The sequence below is a fragment of the Balaenoptera acutorostrata genome, chromosome 11 (assembly GCF_949987535.1).
Source record: "Balaenoptera acutorostrata chromosome 11, mBalAcu1.1, whole genome shotgun sequence".
NCBI classification, from domain to species: domain Eukaryota; kingdom Metazoa; phylum Chordata; class Mammalia; order Artiodactyla; family Balaenopteridae; genus Balaenoptera; species Balaenoptera acutorostrata.
Genome location: NC_080074.1, coordinates 17,492,600 through 17,517,494, shown reverse-complemented (window position 1 = coordinate 17,517,494; position 24,895 = coordinate 17,492,600). Strand labels below are relative to the sequence as shown.

Genomic DNA, 24,895 nt, shown 5'->3' with positions numbered 1-24,895 from the left:
ATGACTCACCCAGATTTTATCCTCTTGGACTTTGTTTTGCAGTAATGTTAGATTTAGATTTGGCAGCATTTCTCTGCAGGAGCTACAAAAAGGGTATGGATGTGGCTGATGGTACGACAGCTGCAGGAAATCTGTCAGCCTCCCCTTAGTGTTTATCCAAGGACGGTCCTAACTGCATGTGTCCTAGTGAGTTTGCACAGAGAACACACATCTGTGGATCATAATTTCAATTCATATTTCAAGTCAAAGCTCTTTAGAACATGACTTCACATCTTATTTCAATGGCCCTGGTCATTTTGTGCCAGGGAAGGAATAAGTACACAGAACTAGCCACTTACCTTCTGTTTCTGGAAATGTCTCATCCTCAGTTTCACCAAAAGGGTTGATACGCCTAGGGGAATAGCCAGAGTCAAACATCCTGACAGTTTCAGCTAAAGGGACACATGACACTTGAACTCTAAGTCAGAAGGTGATAGTCTCTGGAGGTGGGTAGGGACATGAGACGTTAAATTTATTTTCAGTTCTCCCAGAGATAACCCCCCTTAGCCCATACCTGCTCCCTCTGTTCTGGTCAAGGAATTCTGTAGCAGGAAGTACAATGTCAAACTGAATAGGTGTTCCAGGTGCAATTAGTTGTTCAGCTTCAGGTATAATGACTGCTGCTTTGGGAACAATCTTGTCATTTTCCACCTCTGAACTTTTCATGTTCTGGCTGGAGTACAAAATAGGAAAAAAAAATTTTTTTTAAATCCCTTTTAACCTTAAGCTTTTACAATCAAATGAATACTTGTTGAATGCCGATGTAACTTTTACAAGTAGATAAGGGAGAAGATTTAACCCACTCTACCAATAAATCTTCGTAAAATGTCATTCACGTCCATGGTTAAAATCCCTCAGATCTCCACATTACCTATAGCTTGTTCTGGTGCACAGCATTCTGCATCAAGACTACTTATTATATTACCTATTAATTTCCTGTTTGTATCTTTCTCCCTTTGAGACAGGTGTTTGAGGGCAGGAGCTATAGCTAAATCATATTTATTACTTGGTACATAGTAGGCACTCAAAAACGTTAGCTGAATGAATAATACATCTTGGCCTAGCATTCAACCACCTGGCTGTCCTTTCTCCTGAAGGTCTCCCTCTCCCCTCCCTTAATGCATACTCCACTAGAGCTACACCAAACACACATGTGCTTCTCATTTCCAACTCCATCGCAGGTCTGCTGCTCACTCACTCTCTCCTGCACTTCAAACACCAGCTCAAATCGCCACTCATCCACTAGGCCTTTCAAGCCAGCCTGACCCTCCCCTTCCTCTGCAGTCCTGTGGTTCTTCTCAGTAAGCCATGAGGACAGTCTTGGATCTCTATGTGCCTCCTGAGCACTGTGCCCACATGTACTGTTTTGAGATTGTGACACGTAAAAGTAGAGCACGGTATGTAGTAATTAATCACGTGCCTCCATGTTTCTTCTCTTCCAGTGTCAGAATGCTGTAATTTAACCTTTCATGTTTAGAATCTTTTCTCCTCAGCTAGAGTGTAAAAACCTTTGAGGGGCAAATCATGTAAAAGTATTTTGATTTCTTACATTGTTTGAACCATAAGAAGACTCTCAATATCTTTCCATTCATTTGATATTTTGTGTATCAGTATTTCAAATTTCTCAAGTATGTCAATAACTAAATAGGTTGTATGGAACTATTATAATATCATCTGACGAATGAGCATAATGAATGGAAAATGGATACAAGCACAACAGACAGAATGGTAGACGGTCACTGCAAGGAGAGGTGCTTAGTTTTAACCTCAGTTATTAACAGAAAAGGAAACCGAGGCCTCTAGAGAAGCTGAGTAGTAATCCTGAAGGCACTCAGTTATCTGGTGAGTTAGGTAGATTAAGAACTGAGGTCTCCTCACTGCCAGTATAGTGCTTTCCCACAGTGTTACGCTGCCTCAGTAACCCAAATGAATCACATCTGCTATGTGATCCAGTCTTTAAGAGAGGAGTATGATAATAGTAAGTGAAGCACTGGAGGAAGGTGTGAGTAGAAGCTTCAAGGGAAGGAAGCGAGTCCCAAGATGTTGGTTCCCCAGCGGGTATGAGGGGAGATCACACAACAAAGACAGGACGGGGCCAGGCTGTAGAGGGCTGTTAACACCATCGGGTGAGGTCTAACTTGACTCTGCATGTAGGTGGCCACTGAAGACTCTTTGAACAGAGGAGTGAAATGATGCAAATTAAAGCATCACCTGTGATCTGCATGTCACCAACTCGAATGGACACTTTGGGATCATCATCCTGTTTGGTCTCCCAAAGCATCTAACATAATTGACCTCTCCTCCTTGAAATTCTCCTTTCTTGGTTTGTGCTGATGCCACACATTATAGGTTTTCCTCCTACTCTTTTGCTGTTTCTTAAGTGTTTTTTGCAGGCTTCTTCTCTTCTAATCCACATGTTGGAGTTCTTTAGACTTCTGTCCCAGGCTCCACTTCCCTCCCTCTACACTCTCCCTAGCTGACCTCTTCTACCACCATTTCCGTGCTGATGGGCTCCCAATTCAGAGACTCAGCCCAGACATTTTCTTTGCCCTCCAGACTTATATCAGTTGACTACTTGACAACTCACTGGAATGTCTCACAAGCGTCTCAAACTTATGTCGTAAACCGAACTCCTGATACTGACTACCAACTCGTCTTCATGTCTTCATGGTGGTGTCATCATGGTTGGTATCACCACCAACTGCCCAGGTGTTCAACCCAGACTGTGGTCATCCTTTGTGTGCTCCTTTCTTTCCACTTCATATCTCACATAACAAACGTCCTACAGATTCTGCCTTCAAAGTAAGTCCCCAATCCACCTATTTTTCATCTCCTCTGCCATGATCCGTTTAAGACACCACCGTGTTCTCCTGGACTATTGCTACAGACCGCTCACTGGATACCTGCTTGCCCAGCTCTGCCTTGTGTGTCCTCCACAGCAGTCAGAGCTGACCTTGCAAAATGTGAAGTGGATCATCTTTCTCTCGCTCTCTCACACACCCCTACCTCTAAAACCCTTCCACAGCTCCCCAAACCCCTGCCCTGACTTCCTTCATCATCTGTCCCTGCCCCCCTCCCTCCCAACCTCGTCTTGCTCTATGACCTCCCTTTGCCGACCATTGTCTAGTTAGTGATCTCCTTTCAGTTCCTGAAAGACACCAAGCTCTTCTCTGCCATTCAGCCTCCACAGCTGGGATCAGGAATGCAGTACCTCTGGCTCTTTGCAAGAGAGGCTACTTCTCATCTCTTACTTCTCAATTTAATTATCTCTATAGACAGGCCCTAAATCGGTCTCCTCCTTATTCTCCATGACAGCACCCTCATCTTTAACATAATAGTGCTTTCCTGTATTTTAACTCAGTATTTGTTTACCTTTTGCCTGTCTTCTCCTACAAGTCTGTAAGTTTCATGATCTAGCTCAGCGCCTCGACACATACTGGACACTCAACAAACATTTGTTGAATAGCTGGATAAATGAATGAATATTAGATATAAGTAACTGCAGAATGAGGGAAGGCCACACATGAAATTTGCTTGGAAGTGAACAGCAGTTTGTTCCCAAGAACAGAGTTTCTCTACTTCATTCTCCCACTGTCATCAAAACATCTCTTTATTCTAATGAGCTGATCCTAAGAGAGATACTGCCCCGCCCCTCCACTGCTCTGGGGCCATCAGCTGGCAGCCACATCTGTCACCCTTCCAATCGTTGCACTGATTCAGCTGTCTGGCTACAGTCATTTTTTTTCTAGGGATTCTTCTGTATCCCTTCTATGGGTTCCTTTCTAAGAATGTGATTTACTTATTCTGTTGTAGAACAGAGGAGAAAAATCAGTTACTGAATAAATACATCTGAGCTGCAGACTGTTGTTTTAGAAAACCAGTCACACCTTCTGATTACGCCCCAGAAAGACAGCATTTTAGAGCTGTAAGAGGCCTTGGAGGTGGTCTGATTTCTCTCATCTTACATCACAAAGTTGAGGAGACAGAGGCCCAGAGTGCTGACGACCCACTCAAGGACATCTAGCTGTGTTCAGAGCAGAGCTGTTGTTAAGACCATGTCTCCTAACTCCAAGTCTAGTGCAGTGTTCTCCACTATGTCCCTCTAACACTCGTGTGGCTTTACAGAGAGAAGACAGACACGTTTACCCAGTACAATGCTCACAGGTTAGCCCACTGGCCGGATCTGTATTTCCATTTCCATTTATAAAGTGCTTTCCTTAAAGCTGCACTTAGTAAGCATGCTACTTTTGTGTAAACTGTTACCCTTAAATTATGGCACTGGAGTGTTCTCAGACTTGTTGCCTCGTCCCCATTTTGATTCCCTTTGCTCAGGTTCTCATGTTCTGTTTCACAGCTACTATCACAGGGACATCCCGTGGGGCCTCGCTGCCCTCCCTTCTCCCGCCCCACCCGCTATCTCCCAGAAGGTGCCGCCCAGCAGTCTTTCCAGCCGGTTCTGACTATGCCTCCCCTCTTGTCAAAGCCTGCAGTTCTGTTCCCCTGCCTGTGGCTCCTCAGCAGGGCACCTAATTCTTTCACCATCGGACTCAGCCTATTCTCTGCTTTCTCTCGGGCCGTTCCTCCTGGCGTCCCAGGGCTGGGTGTGCGAGCACTGGCTCCACACTGCACCGCACTGAGACCCTGGGAAGTTACTCAACCACTCTGAGCTTTCTGACAACTTTCTTCTGGAGTCGTTAGACAATATCTGTAAAACATATAACGGGATTCTTTCTACCTTGACACTAAAGATGGAGGCCTAATACAGTCATGATTTCAACTTGCCCTGTGATGCCATGCTTTCATTAGCATAACAGATAATACAGCCTTCTATTATTTAATCAAATGGAAACTCCCATTAAGATGGCATTCCTGGAATAAATCCTAAAGCAGTATTCAAAACGAGGAAAGCTGTATGTGTGAAAATGCTCACTATAAATGACAACAGCAAACAAAGGAAGGGGAAGCAACCTAAATATTCAAATAGTCAATAATAATAAATTATTATTATATGAACAATTATGAAAAATGTGAAAATATGAAAAATATATATGTGAAATAAATGCACATGATAAGGCCTGCACCATAACATGGACACATAAAAGGTGATTTTCTTCCTTATTTAAAAAAATTTTTGTTTTGGTTCCATAATGTTGTTGATGCTGATACGAAATGTGGGGAGAACCCCTGACTAGCAGGATACTCAGTGCATGTCCTATGTGCTCAGGCTGCAGCTGCATGGTCCAGGGGAAGGAGGTGGACATTGAAAGCAGACAGCTTTGAATTCTGACTCGGCCCCTCATTTGTGGTGTGAACATGGGCAAAGTATTTACCCTTTCCTGGTCAGAGTTACTGCTTCTGTAGAACAGGGCTGAACACCACGCTGCTGTAAGGATGAAATTCCTAGTACAGGTGAAATCCCTAATACACAGTTTGGCTCCACAAAAGCTAGTTTTTTTCTGTCCTTTATAGTTACCTGGGGCAAGGGCTTTCTTGTTTTTTTGCAAAACTTGTAATTGGAGTCACTGCTTGGAGAGCCGTCTGATTCAACTTGATGGCGACTGCCTAAAAATCCAGAGGAAGACACGCTCAGTTGCAAGAGGTGGACGCTTACCTTTCTCATTGAGAAAAGAGCTGAGACGCATGTAGGGCAGCTGTGAATTACCTCTGGGTTGTCAGTCAGGTAGATCTGTCTGGAGATGTTGTTTATTGCACATATCCACTGTAGATGACATGAAAAAAACCTGCTGAATCCCAAAGTCACCCACTATACTAGAACAGAAGTGAAACAAACAAAACCTTTACCTCTTCATTTTCCTTTCTGCTTTCTGCCTGGAGGATTATTCCCCTGAAATAAAGTAAATCTAAGTAAGTGCTTCCTGGACCTCAGTGACTGAGTATCTGCATGCAGCGGGCCACTAGTAAGATACAGATAATACTGCTTTACTTCTGCGGAGGCATCACTCAGGAGTAAGATACAGAGAATACTGCTCTAGTTCTGCGGAGGCGTCACTCAGGAGTAAGATACAGATAATACTGCTCTACTTCTGCGGAGGCGTCACTCAGGAGTAAGATACAGAGAATACTGCTCTCCTTCCGCGGAGGCGTCACTCTTACAGGGGCTCCACTCCACACGTGCCAGTCCGTGTTCCTCATCTCATCTGTAGGACGCGGGGAACATGGATCTCATCCCTATTTCTTACCTGAGGGAACCAAGGCCCAGAGGACTTACGTAACAGCCTGGGACTGTGTGTGACTAGAACCCAGAATCTTCATTCCCAGGTCATTTACCATCACCCAGAGAGGGAGGAGGATGTCTAAAAATGCTCTGCCGTTCTGGGAGAAGAGATGGTCTACATCATACCAACGCTGCCCCCTCCCCATGAACGTGCTATTGTTTAAATAAAATCTCAACTCAGAAGCCCAACAGAGAAAGCAAATGCAAGCAGAGCAGCTCTGACTGAGAACGGGGCCACTCCTCTCCCCCAAGCAGGTGAAGCCTGGAGCACTTCATGGGGCTCCAAACTCCTTGGAGCAGTTTGAAACCACTGCTCTGAGAGGGGGTCCCACTGGGATGGGATCTACTGTGATGATACACGGCTGCCATTCTGCAAACATGGCCTCTCCTGGGCCCGAGGTGCACGGCAGATGTGGGGACAGAGTGCTGACGAATAACTCTGCTGCAGCGGCACGTCCTGTTCACATCTCCTGTGTCGGCCGGGGAAGCGGACTCCTCGGGCAGGCACCCACTCTCCCCCTCAGCCCCCCGACCCCGTGATGTGGACACAAAGGCTGGTCTAGAACAGACAAGGAACGGCTACGGCCCCACCCCTCTCTCTCTGAGTCTCCGCTGACAAACAGCTCCTTCTATTGCCGTCTTACACACGGACGTCGCCTCTCCTCCACAGCCACAGACAAATCCTCTCTGGGACTTCTTAGATAAGGGAGGCTGGATTCCATATGGTCCTGTGTGCTTGCTTAAAGAGGACATAAAACCACCCTCCCGAAAGGTCAACACCGCCCAGAACGGGGCCTCCCCCGTGGAGGGCTGGCACACAGGAGTGACCTAGCAGGCCCTGGGCAGAAGCGGGTCGCTGCACCTGCTTCCTCCCACATAAAACCCGTGTGGCCTACGCTCTTCCATTGGGAGTGGTGATCTGGAAGCAGTATCGTCGGTCTTCGCAGTCCACCGCCATCACCGAGCAGTTGTCCAGGTCCTGGATCAAGCCTCCGGCCACGGCGCCCCGGGGCTGACACATGAGATTCCCGCCTTGGGTGAAGAAGTAAAGTCTCTCCCAGGTGGTGGTGACCAGCCCTGTTTTACTGTAAGAATTGTGTTGTGAAAAGCTCATTAGTACTAGGAAGCATGAGAGGCACCTCAGTCTTGCTGCCTCTTTATGGGTATTGGTAGCATTTTAGAAATAATGTGTTGCTTTACATTAAAGCAAAACTTCTCTGAAAAGAATTCAGGTGCAAAGAGTAGCAGGAGAGGTACAGGTTAGCTTGAACGAGCTGGGAGCTGATGGGCTCTGCTCAGACGGGAACGGCCGGTTGGTCCACAGCCAACTCCAGGGTGGGGGCAGGGGGCGCCCACCCCGACTGCAGCCAGTCTCTGGCTTCTAAACCCAGGATCTAGAAACGGAATTAGTCCATCACCATCGGGAACTGAAAACCTGGAAGATCATTTCTCTAAGACACAGAGCTGAACTGCTCTAAGTCTAGTTAGTCACCAGGGTTACCCTGGCCACAGCGCACACCCCCGAATCCTGGGCACTTTATACCAGATTGGGTTTTGCTCCAGCTGGATGTTATGCTTCTTCTGTGGGCTGTTTACAAGAGAAAAATCTAGTTCCTGGCAAATAAAACCAGAACCTTGTGGAGTTTTCTATCTGTACAGAACTAAAGGAGACCTTTGGCCTGTGATCTCTATGAGCTTTACAGACCTTTGAAAGGCTCTAACCTGGTAAGAAAACAGCTGGCAATTCCTCTTCACACATCCTCCATTTGGGGGATATCAAATATATTTATTTGATTTGGTATTTACTGAGTAGCGACTATGTATGGGGCACTAGGTTTCCTGCCTCAATAATTACAATTTCCAAAAATGGTAATAGCTAACATTTGAGTGCTTATACCTGCTAGGAATTACCTCACTCAATCTTTGTGACAACTTTACGAAGTAGGTGCAATCTTCAGCTCTATTTTACAGATGAAATGACGGGACAGCGGGGCCCAGCCGGGCCAGGACGTCTGACCAAAGTCAGAGCTCACCACCGCACCTGACAACAACCCCACCTGCTCTCAGGCACAGTCAAACCTGGGCACCTCTTTAATTCATAGTGAACAGCTGAAACCTGAGGGTTAAACATGGGGTTCAGTCTGTATGAACCTGGATGATTCTGGAAGCTTCCTGGCCCTCAGACTCTGGCCTCAGTGCTGCGTCACCGGCACACTGCTCTCACCCGTCAGGGGTCTGGGGAAGGGTCTCAATGGTCTAGGATGGTGACAGTGAAGAGCAGTCTATGTCAAATGGCCACGGTGACCAGGGAGGGGCGGCCTGTGGTGTCTTGGAGTCCACGCACTGACTGGGTTCTACTCACACGACTGTTTCAAGCCCCATCTCTCAGTGCAGTTTGGGACCTGGGCCCAGACACTTCCTATGTCCCAGGCAGGAGGGGCGCCGTGGCGGGAGCTCTAACCCAACCTCACACACCCCCGCCCTCTGCTGGGGCACTTAACAGGTGTTTAGCCACTCCCAGGGAACACAGGTTTTAGAAGAAGAGGCAGGCGATGAACTCTCACTTTCTAAGATTAAGGTAACCAGCCTTCTGGATGAGGTTCCTGTTGATCTGGGGTGCAGCCATATCCAAGTCTGGAGTGTAAACAGCTTCCTCAAGAGAAAGTAATTCTTGCTGGGATGCCCGCATCTCCTCCGCTTCCGCTTCCAGTTCCACCTGGATGCTTGAGACACAAGGTGTCAGGTCAGTCACTCGTCACAGCAGATGGTGGAGCCTCCCCACGGCTTCCTGCCTCACACAGGGGGGCACAACGCTCCACCTCCGAGGCTCTGAAAGCTGGAGATCACAGGGACTCCGGTCTGTGCTACCAAAAGTGTTTATATGATTGTCGTTTTCAAACAGAGCGTAATGAATACCACTGGACGATGCCTGAACCCAGCTAAATAATTTCTCTGTTGACACAGTGGTATCCAGGCTCAGAACTGCTGATGCAAGTTTTAGAAGACGAGCCCATCCTCAGGAGCCGCATGTGCTGGCAGCCTGTGAAAGAGCCCGAAAGGCAAGAAGGAAACGGCAGTCATTCATGGCCCCCACCCCCCGGTTTAGGCAGGAATGGTGGGGACGGCCACTGGAGACCGGAAAGTGACCAGGAGGTGGTACCAAGGTGCAACAGCAAAGCCAGGAGCAATGCTTTTCCTTATGTGAGAGCCACACAACTGCCCTGAGACGGTGCAGGCTGGCCGGCCCGGCTGCCCATGGTCTGAGGCGTGGAAAAGCTGGAAGCTTTAGCTTGAAATAAGCAGCTGCCCTTTCTCCCCATAACGTGAGGCCTCAACAGCTACCCCACCCAGGGGTGACAGCCTGGGTGACAGTCCTAAACATAGTCTGCCAAAATGGGCCCTCCATCCGAGAAAACAAACTCTAGAGGCATTGTTCCACTTCTCCACTGTGTAAAGGAGATAGGACTGAATTCCAATGTTGAAATCAGGAGGAGCCTTAGGGGCTAGCGAGTCTAGTGTGTTACAGAGTGAGCTCCTCAGCATTTCCTTTCAGAAGCGTGCTGTAGGTGAGTGAGACTGGGCTTGTATGTTCCAGATTCTCCTCTTAGAGGTTCACAGTGTATACTACCTGTGTCTTGTTTAATGCAACCCCGAGGCAAGCGGTCAGTCCAAGTTAATTTTGGCTATTTTGATATTTGAATGGAACGACCAGGGGCTCCACCAACAAACTTCATTGGTTTAACGGGGTTGTCATTGCCAAGGCTGAGAGAATGGAATGAGAAAAAAGAAGTTAAGCTGTACAGAAGTGGATGGAGGGAGCCAAAAGTATACAGAACCGCTTAGGTCCTTCAGCTTTTGTGAGAAGCCTCTTTGAGGATCTGATGAAAGGTAAGGATTGTCTCCCCCAGAAAAGCCCTCATGTGAACCAACGTGACATCATGTACACAACTCCAGGGAGTTGTCCCCCCTCTGCTCCCCAACCCATACAGGGAGGCTCAAAAACTCTAAGCTAATCCAAGGCTCCCAGAACTCAAAGAACAGGGTAGAAAAGCAACTACCTTCAATTGTTCCCTTCGAAGATTTTTATTTTAAATCATGTTTCATTTAATTTAAAAAAAAGCGTGCGTGCGTGTGTGTGTGTGTGTGTGTGTGTGTCAGGAAAAAAGCCTGAAGTGTATCACTGTGAGGTAGGGACTAAAAGAAAAGCCCCGGCACTGTGGGGTGGTTTGAAATGCCACCCGTCTGGGTTTAGGCTGGGTTCAGAATCCTTACACCCTGATGCAGCGAGGCCAGGCGTCCACCTCCCGGGGAAGGACTGCAGAGCCCAGAGCCACCACTAGACGTTGTTCCTTGGCCACTCGGGCTGGCTGGCTGCTGATGCACAGCAATGTGGCAGCAAGACCCCTCCTAGTGGCACAGGAGCAGCAGTATTTATCTACTCACCAGGACACAACGTAAGGGATAGGAAAACTAGAATTCTTAGCTGAATGCTTTAGCTGTTTGAACCAGGAGGTTCCTGTGCTCCCAGATTCCACTGGGAGCCCTGCCTGCTGCCCCTGTAACAGGATGTGCCTGGTCAGGCAGCAGAAGCACGACTCACAGAACTAGACCCAGCCCTCGGGAGCAGGCTGTGTGGCCGGGGCTTTCAACGCCCAGTCACAAAACTGTGGGAACAGCTGGTGCTGCACTTTGATGGCCTAGTAATGGCTCAGAGAGACACTGACAAGGAGAGAGGACACAGGCTGCAGGATGTGAGGAAAGATACATGAGATGCAAACCGGAGTGCGGCATTACCTTTGAACCATGTCTGCAACGGAGGATAAGAAGCTGTCCATACTTTGGGAAAACATCTCTGCTCCCTTCTTAAAAAAGTTAATCTGAAAGATATAATTATGATATTCTGAAAAGTGTCTAAGCAAGGTGATCGATGAATTCATGACACGTGAGACTAACAGCACAGGGGCAGCAGACGCTGGCTGGCCCCTCCTCGCTGGCGGCACTTGCTGCCTCTCTGCTGAGCCCCACCTCACCGGCTGAGATTGACTCCCAAAGCCCCTGGTGTATCTGTAGAGGGAGGAGGGTGAAGCCTGCTCCCCAACGTTCTGATCCGGGAGCAGCTCTTGCCCTGGGTGGTGGGCATGGAGATCGACCTCTCACCTCTAGAAGGCTAGTAGGTGTCACCAGCACAGTTCTGACTCCTTACACCTGGCTCCCCAGACACCCTGGGGAAGTATGTACACCAATGTACTTAGTTTTCACAGTACAGAAACACAATGATCATGATTATCCTAATGCAAGGTATACCTGCAGGGAGATGTTCTGGCCCCATGATCTTTGAACCATACAGAGATAACACTGTAAATGCCATTCTGGGTCCCTGAAATGTTGAATATCAAGGTCCGTTAAATAAGCTTTCTACATTTCTAAGTGCACAACATCAAGGTGGCTTTTTCTCTCTTTCCCCTCCCTGAAATCCTTGGATTTTATACTCTAAGTCCATGTCTCAGCTCCTCTACTATTCTGTAAATGCCTAAGGCAGGGGCTCATGCAATCCCTATGAATGAACGGATGGAAGGAAGGGATACGACACTGGCTTCTACAGCCACATTATGTAGTACTTACCCTGTAAATACGACACTAAAGTTCATTTTTGTGTTCTCATGAACCTGTACACAGATAACAAAACCTCAGTTTGTATGCAGGCCTGAGGACTGAATCATGGTCTAATTGGAAACCTGTTTAATGAGGGCCACGGAAGGAAGGAATGGAGTCAAACCACCTCCACTAAGGTGGGTGGTGCTGAGAAGTCTCACTCAGCGCAACATCATCCAAAGACCTAAGTTCATGGCCCTCTGTGAACAGCAGGAAGCACTAGGGTCATATGACCATCAACTAACAAAGTAGATGCTCAGTGGGCATTGGTTAAAGAGGGCTGATGAGGCAGTAGGACAGCGAATGCTTTAGAATCATCCCAAAGATTCATGGTGTCAGACAACAACCTGGTCTTTAGGAAGGAACTATAGTTTTCATCAGGATGAAAAAGTCTGCAGGGTGAGACTTTTATTTGGTCTTCTGTCTTGAAATCTGCATACTTTTCATATGAAAAATGAAACATGCCATCCTCAGTCCTCAAAAATGACGCTGCCACCACCCAACAATGACGGTGTGCTCTGTTCTGACTTCCTAGGCACGGGGGCTACACTGGTGCTACTGCACCCAACGTCTTGTCCTCCCCAACTGTGTCCAGGCTGGGAGAAGTGGTGGAGTCCTTGGCCATGGAAGCGAGTGAAACCAGCCAGTATCAAACCCATCCTTTAGGACTTGTGAAGACCCTCCTCTAAACAACCAAGCTCCCCAAGCACTGATCCATCAGGCCTGGAGCAGTTCATCTTTCTGAGATGCTGAGTCCAGGTCCCTCCCTGACTCAGGGTCTCTAACTGAGCAGGAATTACTGCTTCAAAGGCAAGAAATGTCAATCAGGGAGGACAGATGTGAGAGGAGGTATTAATCAGAGACAACAAAGGAGTACTGGCATTCTCCAACAAAGCCAGGACATCGGCAGGGGCAGAGGTGCAACAGGAGAGGGAAGGGTGACAGAGAGTGAGCGAGTATACACGTGTGGACACAGTGCCCATTATGAGGAAGCGGGGGGAGCTCCCAAGGATTTGCTGAGGACTGAAGCCCCCAGCTGCACAGTGCTAGTTTTTGGTTTAATCCAGCTTTACTCCGCTGACACAGAATGATTTTATTGCTCTAGTTAAATACTACCTCTAAAGACACCAAGCTGACCTTAGTGTTCCTATCACTCAACAATAAAATAACCACATGAAGAAGACAGACAGCTGAGCTTAGATGTTTAAAGATCCTCTCTTGTTCTCCTTTTCCCTGAATGAAACTGATATTGTATTCTTTTGAAATATATGTATTTTTAAAATGTATTTTAAAAAAATAGATGCTCACATGTGGTTTTTTTAAGTTGCTTTTTTTCTTCTCAACATTTTGCTTCCTCACATTCTTTTATGTTCCTAGATTGTCAACTGAGAGAAGGTTCCCAGCTGTGTTTCTCACATGCCCAAGTGAGGTTTTGGAGCCAATCTAAGTGGGGCTGAAGCAGGGCAGGGATGGAGGGTGAGGGCTAGTGCCACACGGTCAAGGGCCCATCCCAAAACTGGAGCCTCCCTGCAAACAAACGTTCATTAGCCCACGAAAAGTGAGGAAGAAGCCAGATAAATATTCTACAGAGACCTCATCAGGCAGTGGCAACATTTCCCCACGCCCCAGATGCCAAGGTGCCAGCAATAACCTCAGCAACGTATCCTTAAAGAACAGCCCAGCTGAGGGTGACCCTTACCACACAGAGCAGCAAAGGATCGTGTGGAGTCCTGGGCTGTAGGCCCAGCTCCACCAACCTGGGAGTTGGCTGCTTCTCAGAAAACTGGACCAGGCCTGGCTTTCATTTGAATCCGACACAAAGGGTCATGCCAGCTCCTCCCCATAGGAGTGCTGGGATCAAAGCCATCATTTCCTGCACGTATAGCCTAGTAAGTCCAACTAATGATGACCCAGCCCCTCTGGAAGCTCTCCAAGTGCTGAATCTCAGAAATTTCCAGCGAGGCTGTGCACCTGTGTCTCTTTCTCTGATGATGCTTCCGTATCTCCTAAGGGCTACGTCAGCAGAATGCCATGCTGTTGTCCACAGCGGGCTTAGGTCTGACGCCTCAGGGACAGGGATCACCCTACCTGTCCGTGGGCAAAGCCCAGCATGGGCTCCATCATGGCCACCCGCTTTCTGTACTGCAGCGTGTTGAGAGCACAGTAATACTGAAGGGATGAAAGGTGCTGTTTCCGCCGGGCAGCTGCCACCTCCTTTACAATTTCAGTCTTCACCTGGTTAAAAGGGGAAAGGAAAACAAACATCAAGCTGTCCAAAGCAAGGGGCAATTCTGTAAGAGCATGCAACTTCAAAACATGTTTGTTTATTCATTAGAACAATTTTTGTGACAAATAAAAAGCAGATGAGATTCCACCTCAAGTTTTTAAAAAATCCAAATTAAAAATACCAAATTAATAGCATCTCAGCGTTTCTGAGGCTGCACTGGGGTGAAGACAATACTTTCTGCTGGTAGCACTACAAAGAGCTACAATCCTTTAGGAAAACAATATGGCAGCATGCATTCAAAGCCATAAATATTTTGGTTCACTCATAAGATTGTACTCCCAGGAAATCATGGAACAGAAGTAAAAGCTATATGCCTGAAAATATTCGATATTATCTATAGCAGATAAAAAGCTAGAGAGCATGAGTTAAAAAATCAGAGTCAACATCCAGGGCAAGGAGTTCAAGTGCCCAAGTATATGTGAGTCAGATAACCATATGAGCTATCAAGCTTAAGTTAGAATCATTATGTGATTATCATTTTACAATGGTTCCAAGTTGACATTTAATAAACCAGTTTGAAAAAAGCTAGAACAGAGAAGAAGTCTACTTATGAGGTTTGGAATAAATATTTTAAAAATCCAGGAACTCCCCTGGTGGCACAGTGGTTAAGAATCTGCCTGCCAATGCAGGGGACACAGATTCGATCCCTGGTCCGGGAAGATCCCACAAGCCGCGGAGCAACTAAGCCCGTGTGCCACAACTACTGAGCCTGCGCCCCAGAGACCGCAAGCCACAACTACTGAGCCTGTGTGCTGCAATTACTGAAGCCTGCATGCCTAGAGCCCATACTCCACAAAAAGAGAAGCCACCACAATGAGAAGCCCATGCACCACAACCAAGAGTAGCCCCTGCTCGCCGCAACTAGAGAAAGCACCATGTGCGCAACGAAGACCCAACGCAGCCAAAAATAAATAAATAAATAAATAAATTTATTTTTTTTAAAATCCATGTATAGGAGAAAAAAAGAATTCATCAGGACACCCTCAATGCCACAAATTCACAATACGGAAACGTAAAAGGAGCTTAAGTAAATGAAGTGAAAAATGGAAGGTAGGTATTCGTACCTTTTCATTCTCCTTTTTTTTAGGAAGCCTGCTATATTTTGCCATTGAGAGGTCATGCTCTAAAAATAAAGAGATATTTTAGCACCCAGATGGGCTGAAAGGCAAGAACATTCATTCAGCATCTCTTCCCACAGACATACTAAACTCACATACCAAGAAAAGAGAAGATGCTTACCACTGCTGGCGAGTCCAAAAAGATCCTTTAAAGTGCTTACTTCTGAACAAGAGAAAAGAAACATCTTAAAGCAAAGAAAAATAAAACACGCTAACCCAGAGCTCTGTGCTTTCCCAAGAAAATAAAGATATGTGCGTGGAAGGGGGGAAGCTCCGCCAGCACCCTCGGGTCCTGGTGCCTGGGGATGCTTGTTTTAATGAAAGACATCTGAAGCAATCTAGTATACTGTACTTGCAACAAGCCAACACCAATAAATACTACCCCATGTGGGTGCCACACCCATCATGCACAAAGACGGCTTAACAAAGTCTAAGACCAAAAAACCAAAAAGTTAGTGAGAGCAATGACTGTCCAAGGTTAAAAATTTAAAAACACAGAGATATTTAAAAGGAAGTGACACTTTGTACGATTCTAAAACAATCCATTTTTACTTTGTCAAACAGAGCAAAGCATTTTCACATCTTCTACATTGTTTTTCGATTTGTCTCAAAACTGCCTCCAGCTTTTAAATTTCTCTTCACATTTTTCTTACTCTTTCTGATATGGGGCTGCTTTCTGCCTTTCTATTCTTTAATTTTTCATTTCTTTCTCATCTTCTACTTCCTGTTGGAGCAGTTTTAGAGTTTCTTCCTCATCAATTTTAAATAGCTTCCTGAATAACTCTTGTATTGTCTTCATTCAGATTATGTACTTATATTGGTGGGTAAATGAAAAAGGCAACAAAATGTAAGATAAAACACCACTCCCGCTACTGGGCATATACCCTGAGAAAATCATAATTCAAAAAGAGTCATGTACCACATGTTCACTGCAGCTCTATTTACAATAGCCAGGACATGGAAGCAACCTAAGTGTCCATCAGCAGACGAATGGATAAAGAAGATGTGGCACATATATACAATGGAATATTACTCAGCCATAAAAAGAAACGAAATTGAGTTATCTGTAATGAGGTGGATGGACCTAGAGTCTGTCATACAGAGTGAAGTTAAGTCAGAAAGAGAAAAACAAATACCGTATGCTAACACATATATATGGAATCTAAAAAAAAAAAAAAAAAAAAAGGTTCTGATGAACCTAGGAGCAGGACAGGAATAAAGACACAGACATAGAGAATGGACTTGAGGACACGGGGAGGGGGAAGGATAAGCTGTGAAGTGAGAGAGTAGCACTGACATATATACACTACCAAATGTAAAATAGATAGCTAGTGGGAAGCAGCCGCATAGCACAGGGAGATCAGCTCGGTGCTTTGTGACCACCTAGAGGGGTGGGATAGGGAGGGTGGGAGGGAGATGCAACAGGGAGGAGATATGGGGATATATGTATATGTACAGCTGATTCACTTCGTTATAAAGCAGAAACTAACATACCGTTGTAAAGCAATTATACTCCAATAAAGATGTTAAAAAACAAAAACAAAAAGAAAACAAAAAACAAAACACCACTAAGCAGAGGGGATGCCAGATTCTAATTTGGTTCTGATTTTGACTCAGGTATGACCCAAGCCAAACACTTCAAATTTCTGTCTTGGTGTCAGCAGAAAAGTATACCTTGATTAACTTTTTTCATAGATACTAAGAGCTTCTCCTTTTACTACTACTAGACAGTTTTATTTTCTTAAAAAGGAATCATCACCCTGGGCAAATACTACTGACACTACTAACCCACAAGTCGAGCCTTTCGGACTAACAAAGGCCACATCATCAGCAATGCTGGGCATTCTCAACCCTAGGTTCCCGTAACAAACCTGAAAGACATCAGTCTGACGATACAAGTCTTAGGGGGTAATTATTTCGTTTCTAAAAGACTTGGAGTTTGTTTTTTTAAATGATATCCCCACACATTTCTAATGTTTTCATTTAGAGAAAATCTTTTTTAAAAATGCATTCAATGAGGCTTTCAGTCACTACCGGATAATCAGCACATGACCGCATTTAAGTTTGGGTTTTACCTGCGATTACAGATGAGCAACACTAAAAAACACTAAAAACCCTTCTCAATCAAGGTTTCTCTTTATACAAGCTGACATATTATTTATTATTTTTTATTTACCAAGTGTTAGTGCTGTCACTCTGCCCTTGGGTAGAGTTTATGCCAGTTCTACTGTTTCCCCCATAGGCTTCAGGTGACATGATCACAGGGGATCTCAAAGTGAGGGGACAAAAAGCTTCATATTTAAGATTTGGCCTTCCATTTACTGCATCTTTTCTGCCTAAAAAGAAAGTTTTAAACTTCCTGTTTTTAAACAGGAACTACTATACTGAACAAACAGATCTTTCAGCACTCAGGTTTAGACTTTTTTGGTCTGCGATGTTTTATAATCAGTGTTCTAGAAAATACAATTCTTTATTCTCTATGCAATGAATATTTTCAATGAAATAAGAAAGGACAAAAGGACTAGAAAATCTGCATTCCCTTTTGTAATATCAACTAAGTTTTTTCAAGATTATTTATTCTTTTTTATATTTAGTTTTTGACTACCTTGATTTCAAATGATATAAAATTATTCTGAAGTTTTATTTGAGTTGAAGAACCAAAATTAATCCAAAAGATCAACTAGGCTCTCTGAACTAGTCACAGATACTCCCACTCACTAAAATGGAGCTCCATCAGAACAGGGACCCTATATACCTTGTTCACAGCTGTACCCCCAGAGTCTAGCACATTTAAAGTATGGTCCCCACTCTGTCCTTCCCTCTCCAAGCCTTCCACTTTACGTTCCAAAGTGTTCATGGCTCCCCAAGAACAGCATGCCTTTACAAATGTCCCCTAACCTGTAATATAAGCCTCGCCATCTTTGTCTACTTGGTAAACATTTATTTATCAAAACCCAGCTCAGAGATCTTCTTCTTCTCTGGGAAGCCTTCCCTGGTGCCTCATCCTCAAAGGGTAATCACGCCTTTCTGTGTGCCATTTCTATTCCTTGTACATCTCTGTCCTGCTGCCCTCATCACATAATATTACAATTGTCTGTTTCCAAGTCTGTTTTCTTATTGGCCTGTGACTTCCTTTAGGTGAGCCAAGAACATAGTGAAGATTTAATAAAAGCTGAAAAAGAAGGCATTTCTCAATGATCCACACACTTAAAGAAATAATTGCAGTAAAAATTACTATTAAATGAATTAATATTCTTAAAGTATATGGCACTGAACTCAGTTACTTTACCTGTAAGATCCTTTTCTCGAAACCGTATAATAGGTAGAACCATTGTGTCTGCCAACTGTTTAGCCAGCTCTGTATGGAGAACATTAACCTGAAAGAAAGAGAAATCTACTGAAGAAAATTATACCCACTATTACTGACACTGTCTTATTTCACTGAGGGGTCACACTGAACACATCCATGTGGTTAAAGAGCTCAGTTAGACTTCCTTAGCAAATAAATACCCTTCATAAAGCAGTAAATGACAGAAGCTAAGAGGTATTAAAAACTAAATGCAAGCTTCTAACTGACCGGGGCATCAGTTAAGTTTGCTAAAAGAGTCCCCGAGCCCACAGTTACTGTTTGTTAACTGTGCAAACTGTGGCTCTGTGTTCTTGATGTGAGCCACACCCGCCTAGAGAGGGAGAAAGCTCTGATGTGCTGGCAGCACAGGTCAGCACTTTGCCGGGCCTCTGTGTGCTCTCTCACTCTCAGAGGGGGCTGAAGTCACCCCTGAAAGACAGGCCTGCTGGGAACCTACTAACCCTGCAACTACAGACACTGGGGGCCCGGGAATTGCTCTGGAGAAAGAATGTTCCCCGCAGAAATAACTCAGCCAGATTTCAGACCTTTCTAAGCACAAGAAGGCTGTATTCAAATGTGCTCCTCCTCACTAGATAATTTTAACAGCCCTTGATTCTTTCTCCCCTTCTACCTCAAGGCCTTACTAAATCCTGTCTTTGTAAATGGTCTAGGAGAAATAAAAATTATCACCATCAGCACAACCACTTTTGAGCTCTTTCTGTGTGCCACCTTTCCATGCTTTATACCACTTAGTTCCCACCTACTCTATTAGATGGCTGTTATTTATTATCCTCATTTTTACAGGCGGGCAAATAAATCTCCAAATCCAGAGAGCAACTAAGTGACACAGCTGGGATTTTAATCCTGGGCTACTGGGATCTAAAATCCATGCTCTTTCCAACACATTGTCTGGGATATAGAGTTTGTCTTTCATGCTCACACATCTGCCAAAACTTTAAATATGTGGTAGTCAGTAATGAACACAGTGGAAGGCCCAGACTTCCAGATATTATGAGGATGCTCTGGGATTCCTGTTGGGTGTATAAGGGGAAATCACCCAGCAGTCATCTTGTGGAGTAAACGTTTGGCAAAGTTTTCTTTCAGCAGTGATAGCAGTCACATGTCCGAATCCCCCTTCTGCACACGGATCTCCCCCCAACAGGTCTGGTCCTTCAGGGTTGTGCTTGCAGAGGTTGCTCTGACAAGCTTGAAGACTGGCTTAAGGTCAACCATCTGTCAGGCCAGGGAGTGACAGGCCAAGAAGTCAATGTTCTCCCTATCTTTCAATCAAGCCAAAGAATGGCAGCTTTTTCTGCGGGGAACACATGAAGCCAGCCATGCCAAAAAATGCATTAGGATAGAATGTGTTAACTACTTTTCCTGAATAACTTCAATAAGAAATGTACTGTTTTTTTTTTTTACTAACAGTTAATTAGATGAATTGGCTCTGCGCCGAATGCTCTGATATAATTATTTAATTTAACCTTTATAACAGCCTAATTAAGTGGTCTGTCCTGCTACTGCCATTTACAGATGAAAAAAAACAAAACTCAGAGAGGTTAAATGGTTTTTTTCCAGTGGTTATGCACTTCAAGAATAGCAAATTTCCTAGCTACTCTACTACTGCTTCTTAAGGATCAAGTGGTCTGTGTCACCAACTTTTTGCCTTGGGGCTTTGAGAGGTAAGGGATAACCACTTCCAAACACAGCACCTTTGCCAAGGAGAGTGCGAAGAGCACAGACCACCTCTTGGCACTTCAGTATCGTCACACGGAAAATGGGCGTTAACAGCATCTTCCCTGCATGGCTCTTTTGACAATAAAACAGGACATGAATAGGAAACACTCAGAGCAGAGGGCCTGACACATACTGGGCAATGAAATCCATAATGTCAAAGATTTCCTGTCTCAGATGCACTAAAAGGAAGTAATCTAGAAACCTTGCTTTTGGTGCAATCACCAAGGATAAAAAAAATCTCTGTATGCCTAAGACATCGAACACCTGAATCCAATGCATTCTATTAAATATAAGCAACACAAATCTCTACTTTTAGTTGGATTTTTCAATTTCTGAGTCAAATTACTTCTCTTGAAAAATTTTCAACCTGATGTAGCCCCACCTTTTGAGAAAACCACCTCAAAAGCTACTCTACTCTTCCCACCTGAGTTAACTGCTTTCACTGGCTTAGGTCTTGACATCAAGAGGCTTGTTTAAAAACTCACAGTGTTAAGTTTCCAGGAGGCCATGACACTGCCTTTAAATTTTTTTTTTTTTTTTTTTTTTATTTATTTTTGGCTGTGTTGGGTCTTCGTTTCTGTGCGAGGGCTTTGTCTAGTTGTGGCAAGTGGGGGCCACTCTTCATCGCGGTGCGCGTGCCTCTCACTATCGCGGCCTCTCCTGTTGCGGAGCACAGGCTCCAGACGCGCAGGCTCAGTAATTGTGCTCACGGGCCCAGTTGCTCCGCGGCATGTGGGATCCTCCCAGACCAGGGCTCGAACCCGTGTCCCCTGCATTGGCAGGCAGACTCTCAACCACTGTGCCACCAGGGAAGCCCCATGACACTGCCTTTAAATCACAATTCTAGGCTTCCATCCTTTTGGAATGATTCACTCCCCACTAAAGGAATTGTCATTAGCTAATAGGCAAATGAAAAGATGCTCGACATCGCTAATTGTTACAGAAATGCAAATCAGAACTACAATGAGGTATCACCTCACAACGGTCAGAATGGCCATCATTAAAAAGTCTACAAATACTAAATGCTGGAGAGGGTGTGGAGAAAAGGGAACCCTCCTATACTATTGGTGGGAACGTAAATTGGTGCAGCCACTATGGAAATCAGTATGGAGGTTCCTTAAAAAACTTAAAAATAGTTACCATATGATCTAGCAATCCCAATCCTGGGCATATAGCCAGAGAAAACTCTAATTCAAAAAGATACATGCACTCCAATGTTCACAGCAGCACTATTTACATGGCCAAGACACGGAAGCAACCTAAGTGTCCATCGACAGATGAATGGATAAAGATGTGGTGTGTATACACACACACACACACACACACACACACACAATGGACTACTACTCAGCCATAAAAAAGAATGAAATAATGCCATCTGCAGCAACATGGATGGACCTAGAGATTGTCATATTAAGTAAAGTTAAGTCAGAGAGAGAAAGACAAATATCATATGATATTACTTATACATGGAATCTAAAACATGATACAAATGAACTTATTAACAAAACAGAAACAGACTCACAGACATAGAAAGCAAACTTACAGTTTCCAAAGGGGAAGAGGGGAGGAATAAATTAGGAGTTTGGGATTAGCAGATACAGCCTATTATATATAAAGTAGATAAACAACATGGTCCTACTGTATAGCACAGGGAACTATATTCAATATTGTGTAATAAACTATAACAGAAAAGAATATGAAAAAAAGATACATATATCTGAATCACTTTGCTGTACACCAGAAACTAACATTGTAAATCAACTATGTTTCAATAAAAAATTAATTTTAAAAAAAAGAATCATCATTCCCACCCATGAAAATACAGCTCTGAGTAAATATCTTAAAGTAGAAATCCTGGTTTAGGGTTTTGACAACTAATCACATTTCCTGAGCAAATCTCCTCTAGTCAAGAAAACACGTAACTTCAGTGGGTGTAGACTACTGCTTCTCCCCCTGGGTTATTCATTCACTGTTAATTAAGAAAAATTCTTCTCCCCACCTTCAAAAAACTTTACTTTCTGCTCCTCTCTAATTCCATTTTCATTCATCCTCCTACTCTTCTGGAATAGATATGCATCCATATTATCACACACTTCAAAGAGCCACAGCAGTGGGATAGAGGACAAAGATCACAAGGAAGTGGACAGTTTGTATCTATATCCCCAGCACCTAGAACTGCATCTGCTAAATAGTAGGTGGTCAGTATATGAACGTTAGTTTCTCATTTTATGAACTGAAGATAGCGTTACCTTCATATCAATGATTGCACAGTGAAATGGCATCTGTGCACTGCCTTTTTTGCGTATTCTCTATGATGATATTCTACGGTAGGCACTACACACTCCTTGGAAGATGAAACAGTTCACACCTACCTAATTCGGCAGAGGGTTCTGCCCCACACCAGTAGCATCTGAGCTCGGTTTGTACAATTAGGATTTATGTACTTTTTCCTATAACAATACCTGCTTTTCACAAATATTCCAAATGTATTATACAATACTGCTACAAAAACAGTTGTAAGAATCTCTCTGTAGTGGGTTGAATCACACTCCCCCCAAAGATATGTTTATACCAAACACCATGTGAATATTTGGGAAAAGGGTCTTTGCAGATTCAATAAGGGATCTCAAAATAAGACCATCCTGGGTTATCCTGGTGGGCCCTAAATCCACTGACAAGAGTTCTTATAAGAAGAAAAGACACAGACAGAAGAGAAAAACACGGGGTTGGCGTGGGAAGAGAAGTCAGGGGCAGAGATTGGAGTTATGCTGCCACAAGTCAAGGAACACCCAGAGTCACCAGAAGTTGGAAGAAGTAAAGAAGGATTCTCCCCTACTTTGGAGGGAACGTGGCACTGCCAACAACTTGATTTCATACTTCAGGCCTCCAGAACTGTGAGAGAATAAACTTCTATTGTTTTAGGCCACCTACTTGTAATTTTATTACAGCAGCCCTGAGAAACTAATTCTCCCTCCTTAGGAAACTGAATTCTTAGAAGTCTTTCTTTCAGGCTATTGTTCATATATACCAAAGCCTTTCCCCTCAAACCAGAAACAAATGGAACAGCATACAACCTCTTTTATGAAATGAACCTTGGAAGATAAGGTTGAGATACCTTCTCAGATATTTAAGTAGATATCTAAAAATAAAAAGTGGGCCAAAATAAAGATGAAAGAAAGTTCAAAAAAGAATCAAATAAAATTTTGCCATGTGGCTATCTTACCTCATCCACCACTTTGGAAAAACAGTGGAGTGTAGAAATTACTTCTTCATCGCCTTTGCCAAGAGCAAAATTCTACGACCAAAGAAGAAAAGTGGCAGGTGTTAACTGAATGCTAGGGAATTCAGCACTATGGCATTGCCCCATAATACCCTGCCCTCCACCTCGACTTCCTCTCTTCTCCCAAGAGCACATCATGTCAGAGCGTCTGACTGCGGAGAACTAGCGCTCTCCCCTTGTTCTGCCCCAGCCACGCAGTCAACCGCCCTTCCCAGGCTATTCCTTTGTCGGTCATCACCCTTCTGTTTAGATATAATGGTATCTTTCAGTTTATTTCCTGGAATTCTTAGTGTTGATTCACTTGTAGTCCCTCGAAAAATATGAACCCTCAGGGCAGTTGATTACTTCTGTAGGCTAATAAGAATACATCATAAAGACTTTGGTACAATCATCAGAATTTATCAGTGGATAGGAAAAGGCAAGACAAAAGAAAAAATGGAAATGGTCTGTGGAAAAAAAGAAAGGAAGGAGGGAAGGTCTCTAAAGGTTGCCTCTAGAGAATTCCTTTATAAGAACTCCGCTTGAGTCCTAAGCACAGCATTATATGCCATATATATATCAAGTTACCTGTTCTTCATATGCCAGCAGTTGCTTAGAAAGCTGTTGAGTAGCCAGGCACATTTCATTCTGTAGGGAGAAGAGAAAAGCAAGTAAGATTTGTCCAGTGCATACACAGTCACTGAAAAATGCCACCTCAGAGAATCACTTAAACATAATATGTATGTATCTGTAAAATAATAAAATATTTTGTTCAGAAATTATTTGGAAAACAAGACCAAAACAAATTAAAAGGTTAAAGCTTGCTTTTTGCTCCCCATCATTTATAAACTGATGCTCCTTCTGGTCATTCAGTCAGTAAACAAATGTAGTAAACAACTAACATGTGCCAAACCTCCAACAAAGACGTGGTCCCTGCCCTCATGGGGTTTACTGGGGAAGCAGACACTAAAAAATAGTTACAAGCATGATGAGAACCACAAAGGAAATACTGGGTGCAGTAGGAAGCTCTGACTGGAGGATCTGCATGGTCCTCAAGAAGACCATGGAAGAGATGTTTTAAGCAGATCCCTGGAGAAAGACCAGGAGCTAGCCATGGGGATGAGCTTTCCAGAAGGAGGGGCAGGCATGTAAAAGCACCCTGCCTGTCTGAAGAGCTATAAAGCAGGGCATAGCTGGAGCATGGGGTGCAAGGCGT

General features: G+C 44.4%; 2 protein-coding genes across 4 annotated transcripts in view; one reads left to right on the top strand and one right to left on the bottom strand.

Moving 5' to 3' along the window:
* WASHC4 (WASH complex subunit 4) overlaps nt 1-12,480 on the top strand; it is an 86,173-nt gene extending 73,693 nt beyond the window's left edge. Inside the window, exon 34 of the mRNA XM_007165740.3 lies at nt 12,462-12,480. The gene's annotated coding sequence lies outside the window, so the exon portion shown is untranslated. The remainder of the gene's footprint in view (nt 1-12,461) is intronic.
* Nucleotides 1-24,895, bottom strand: part of APPL2 (adaptor protein, phosphotyrosine interacting with PH domain and leucine zipper 2) — a 50,553-nt gene that overhangs the window by 8,862 nt on the left and 16,796 nt on the right. For all 3 annotated transcript variants that reach the window (XM_007165745.2, XM_007165743.2, XM_007165744.2), the window contains 14 exons: nt 24,268-24,327; nt 23,644-23,715; nt 18,621-18,708; nt 15,453-15,494; nt 15,278-15,336; nt 14,015-14,161; nt 11,069-11,151; nt 8,839-8,997; nt 7,171-7,359; nt 5,842-5,884; nt 5,702-5,758; nt 5,513-5,601; nt 554-712; nt 339-391 (listed from right to left, as the gene is read on the bottom strand). In XM_007165745.2, coding sequence (XP_007165807.2) covers nt 339-391; nt 554-712; nt 5,513-5,601; nt 5,702-5,758; nt 5,842-5,884; nt 7,171-7,359; nt 8,839-8,997; nt 11,069-11,151; nt 14,015-14,161; nt 15,278-15,336; nt 15,453-15,494; nt 18,621-18,708; nt 23,644-23,715; nt 24,268-24,327 — 1,300 coding nt within the window. The remainder of the gene's footprint in view (nt 1-338; nt 392-553; nt 713-5,512; nt 5,602-5,701; nt 5,759-5,841; nt 5,885-7,170; nt 7,360-8,838; nt 8,998-11,068; nt 11,152-14,014; nt 14,162-15,277; nt 15,337-15,452; nt 15,495-18,620; nt 18,709-23,643; nt 23,716-24,267; nt 24,328-24,895) is intronic.